Source organism: Colobus angolensis, unplaced genomic scaffold (genome assembly GCF_000951035.1).
Source record: "Colobus angolensis palliatus isolate OR3802 unplaced genomic scaffold, Cang.pa_1.0 Scaffold1, whole genome shotgun sequence".
Lineage (NCBI taxonomy): Eukaryota > Metazoa > Chordata > Mammalia > Primates > Cercopithecidae > Colobus > Colobus angolensis.
The window spans coordinates 17857666-17862514 of NW_012110918.1; the positions used below are offsets into that span (position 1 = coordinate 17857666).

The following is a 4849-nucleotide window of genomic DNA, read 5'->3' on the forward strand; positions in this document are numbered from 1 at the left end:
TATGGGGTCAGGAGATCGAGACCATCCTGGCTAACACAGTGAAACCCCGTCTCTACTAAAAATACAAAAAATTAGCTGGGCGTGGTGGCAGGTGCCTGTAGTCCCAGCTACTCAGAAGGTTGAGGCAGGAGAATGGCATGAACCCGGGAGGCGGACCTTGCAGTGAGCCAAGATCATACCACTGCACTCCAGCCTGGGTGACAGTGTGAGACTCCATCTCAAAAATATATATATATATATTTGTCTGGGCACAGTGGCTCATGTCTGTAATCCCAGCACTTTGGGAGGCCAAGGCGGGCAAATCACTTGAGTTTGGGAGATAGAGACCAGCCTGGCCAACATGGAGAAACCCCGCCTCTACTAAAAATACAAAATTAGCCAGGCGTGGTGACACATGCCTGTAATCCTTGCTACTCGGGAGGCCCAGGCAAGAGAATCGCTTGAACCCAGGAGGCTGAGGTTGCAGTGAGCCAAGATCACGCCATTGGACTCCAGCCTGGGCAACAGAGGGAAACTCCATCTCAAAAAAAAAAAGAAAGAAAAAGAAAAATTGTAGAGACAAGGTCTTGCCAAGTTGCCCAGGCTGGTCTCAAACTCTTGGGCTCAGATGATCATTCCATCTCAGCCTTGCAAAGTGCTGGCATTATACATAATCTTTTGGATCTGTTTTTACTTTTATATAAATGGAGCTGTGAAATACAGCTCACTCTGTTCATAACCTTCATTCAACAGTGTTACTGAGAGCCAGCTTCGGCTTGTCACTGCCGCAGGTGCACATCTGCCACGTCACTTACCCACCGCCCTCATAAGCAGCTTGCATGTCCTGGTCCCTGCGGTTCCTCTAGGGTGTATGCCCAGGACCGGGGCTTGGGAGCTGTAGGATGTACTCATCTTCTCATTTTGGCTGGAAACCTGCACTGGGCACTCCAGAAGAGCTGCAGCTTTCAACGCCTGGAGAGTGCGTGGCTGTCCCTGGTCCCTGTGCCCTGGCCAATGCTCACAACTACCCGTCTCCTGATTTCTGCTCATCTGCTATAAACTGGCATCTGTTTTAATGTGCATTTGCTGATGCTCAGTGTCCATGAGCATCTCTTAGTTTGTCCTGTAAGTGCAACGCTTCACAGGACAAAGAGAATTTGTTTTTTGCAGGTATTAGTCGCTGAGAAGAGTCATGCTGTGATGTGAGGTCACAGAACCAAGTAGGGTGGGAGCCTGGAGCTGGGGAAACTTGTAATTTGTCATGCCTGCCTCCACCCCCACTCCCACCCAGCTTGAGCGCCTCCTCTATCCCAACCCCGTATCGGAGGGGGAGCTAGGAAGCACCACTAGCTCTGCCTGGGTTAAATCTACCTCCCAACAGCAGAAATAATCCCTTGACCCGACTTAACATGAAATAGTTTTGGAAGAACATTTTTCAATTGGTAATCTCCCTTCCCTGACCCAACCTCCAAATGACTATTCTGCAGCTGTAAGCAGTTCAGAGGAGCTATGCATTGGACTCCCAACCCCATCTACAGAGGATCGCCCCTGACAATGCATTGGGCAGAAAAGCTGAAAGTACAAAGGGAGCTCGCAGAGCCACTTACACCAGGATTCAATAGCCAACTCCATGACTGCTGCACTCTTGACACAAAATGAAACTATCTCATATCCCATGTCCACCTGAGGGCTGGGGGGAAGCTGCTAGGAAGGCCCCTGCAGTTTTATGCCAAATATTTACCCAAGATGTCACCAAGTTACCTAGTTTTTCCCAAAAATGGAAAAAACCATCTCAGGACTTCCTTCCCAGCCTTATGCTGCTGCCTCAGTGATTTCCAACACACAAACTCACTAGGCCGCCTTGTTCTTGCACTTTCGGTTTGGAAGAAACCAAACTGCTCAAATTATCGTAAAGCCCTTTTCTCATCAGTTCATCAAGCCAAGACCAGCAGCACCTTCCCCCACCCCAGACCACCCAATCCTTCCAGGTCTGTCTTTCCCAGTCCACTTGCTACTTTCCCAAAACAGGAGCCAGTCATCTGTTACGGCAGCACTTTTATTTTTCCTTACACAATGACGTGTTGCTGGGGCCTAATGTTCTCACATAACAGTAGAAAACCAAAATTTGTTGTCATCTCTTTGAAGAATTGAGAATTGCGTACAAAAAAACCTTACATAAATTAAAAGGATGAATACATTTACAGGTGTAAATGCAAACCGCTTCCAACTCAAGGCAGGTAACAGCCCATGGTGTTCTGGCAGAAAACGTCAGCTAAGAAAACTGGGTCCTATGGCTCGGACTTTCCAACCCTGACAGACTGGCAGGGCAGAAACTGGTTCAGGAGCCCTTGCCAGCCTCTAGAGAAATCCCAGAACACTCAAGCCCTGACACATTAATACCCTGCACAGATCAGAGACTGCTGGCCACGCAGACTCACCAAGCCACAGACTTATCTTCCACAAGAACGTTCTTACCTCAGCCACGAAGTGACCAAGCCACATGTACTAAAGGTTGAACTCAAAGATATGTACAGGGTATTAAACAAATACCAAGGGGAACAATTAACTTGAATACACGGTCAAAATCAGCAACAAGTTCTACAATCCAGTGCTGATACCAGATACAAGCTTCAAGGACAATTTCTTTTCGAAGGCTTATTCCAGTTTCGTGAGGCTAGCATGAGGTGTATGCATTTGCCAAGGGCAAATTTATACTTCTGAATTAACCCATGCAGCAAATGCTACGCATCTGCTCAGTCCATTTAGAAGCATTTGCGATGGACGATGGAGGGGCCCGACTCGTCGTACTCCTGCTTGCTAATCCACATCTGCTGGAAGGTGGACAGTGAGGCCAAGATGGAGCCACCGATCCACACTGAGTACTTGCGTTCTGGGGGTGCGATGATCTGCAAAGACAGCCAAGCATGGCTTCAGCTCACACAGCGCCCCCAGTCGGGCCTCCAGAGCCAGGCAGAAGGCCACCAACCCCTCGACTCACCTTGATCTTCATGGTGCTGGGTGCCAGGGCGGTGATCTCTTTCTGCATCCTGTCGGCAATGCCTGGGTACATGGTGGTGCCGCCAGACAGCACCGTGTTGGCATACAGGTCTTTGCGGATGTCCACGTCACACTTCATGATGGAATTGAAGGTGGTCTCATGGATGCCGCAAGATTCCATGCCTAGGGGACAAAGCCCTCCCTTAGTGGTGCTGAGTTGCCCAGGATGAAAAGAGAAGAAAACTTTAGCTCACAACACCTACCCAGGAAAGAAGGCTGGAACAGCGCCTCCGGACACCGGAACCGCTCATTGCCGATGGTGATGACCTGGCCATCAGGCAGCTCGTAGCTCTTCTCCAGGGAAGAGGAGGATGCGGCGGTGGCCATCTCCTGCTCGAAGTCCAGGGCGACATAGCACAGCTTCTCCTTGATGTCGCGCACAATTTCCCGCTCGGCCGTGGTGGTGAAGCTGTAACCACGCTCGGTGAGGATCTTCATGAGGTAGTCGGTCAGGTCCCGGCCAGCCAGGTCCAGACGCAGGATGGCGTGGGGGAGGGCGTAGCCCTCATAAATGGGCACCGTGTGGGTGACCCCGTCTCCAGAGTCCATGACAATACCAGTGGTGCGCCCAGAGGCGTAGAGGGACAGCACGGCCTGGATGGCCACGTACATGGCCGGGGTGTTGAAGGTCTCAAACATAATCTGAGGAGGAACAAGGGACGGCTTAGTCAAGGACAGAGACCCACGGCCACCCCATGCTCACACGCCACAACATGCTGCATGCCAGTGTGATGTGTGAAGAAAAGAAAAGAACGCAGGCAGAAACCAAATGAGAAACCTGGAGACTTCAGGGAGGAAATGCCGGGAGAGGAACAGAGCCTGGAACAGCGAAAGAAACACTTAAATGTCAGAAATCAAGCTGGGCAGAAAATGACAAGGGAAACGACGGGAGCGCGGGCGTCAGTCGAGCCCCACCTGAGTCATCTTCTCTCTGTTGGCCTTAGGATTAAGGGGGGCCTCGGTCAGCAGCACCGGGTGCTCCTCTGGGGCCACGCGCAGCTCATTGTAGAAAGTATGGTGCCAGATTTTCTCCATGTCATCCCAGTTGGTGACAATGCCATGCTCGATAGGATACTTCAGGGTCAAGATGCCGCGCTTGCTCTGGGCCTCGTCACCCACGTAGGAGTCCTTCTGGCCCATGCCCACCATCACGCCCTGCAGAGATTGACCCGTCAGCCTCGTCGGCGGCACCGAGCCCACCCCGCCGCGCAGAACCTAGAAGCCCCGCGGCGCCCTCCACTCACCTGGTGTCGGGGACGCCCGACGATGGAGGGAAAGACGGCTCGGGGTGCATCGTCCCCAGCAAAGCCAGCTTTGCACATCCCGGAGCCATTGTCAATGACCAGCGCGGCGATCTCTTCTTCCATTGCGACCTGCCCGGGAAAAGACGGAGTCAGGCGGGCGCCTCTCGAAGACAAGCCCCACAGCCAACTAACGTTCCTCCGCGGAGGAGAGTCAGCTCTGCCCCAACCCCAGAGACACAAGCCTCCAAGACCGCAACCACCTAAAACCAGCGGCGGGGACTTTTACATAACGCGTCCGCGGCTCGGGACTCTGCACTGCGGCCGGGCCCCGCCCTGGACCCCCGGCACCTGCCCAGCCCCAGTCCGCCTGGCCCACCCCGCCTTTTGTTCCCGGTAAAGGCGCAGCGAGGCCTCCGCAGCTGAAACCAAGGCCAGCCAGCGTCCAGAGGCGCAGGCCTGAGACGTCCAGCTCAGGCCCCGGGGCGGGGCGCTTACCGGCGGAGGAGTAGCACAGTTGAGCGGCGGAAGAACAAGGTACGCGAGCTGGCGGCGGCGACTGAGACCGTCCG

At 53.3% G+C, this 4849-nt stretch overlaps 1 protein-coding gene across 3 annotated transcripts in view; it reads right to left on the reverse strand.

The window, feature by feature from the left end:
- Positions 1–2020: 2020 nt before the first annotated feature.
- Positions 2021–4849, reverse strand: part of ACTG1 (actin gamma 1) — a 13486-nt gene continuing 10657 nt past the window's right edge. Inside the window, exons 1-6 of one of the 3 annotated variants that reach the window (XM_011960208.1) lie at positions 4776–4843; positions 4281–4409; positions 3952–4191; positions 3240–3678; positions 2978–3159; positions 2021–2885 (exon numbers count right to left, since the gene is read on the reverse strand). In XM_011960208.1, the coding sequence (XP_011815598.1) occupies positions 2742–2885; positions 2978–3159; positions 3240–3678; positions 3952–4191; positions 4281–4403 (1128 nt within the window). In that variant the 5' untranslated portion in view covers positions 4404–4409; positions 4776–4843 and the 3' untranslated portion in view covers positions 2021–2741. Of the gene's footprint in view, positions 2886–2977; positions 3160–3239; positions 3679–3951; positions 4192–4280; positions 4410–4656; positions 4844–4849 lie in introns of those variants that run through there. The other 2 variants (XM_011960145.1, XM_011960073.1) reach the window with 2 other exon arrangements.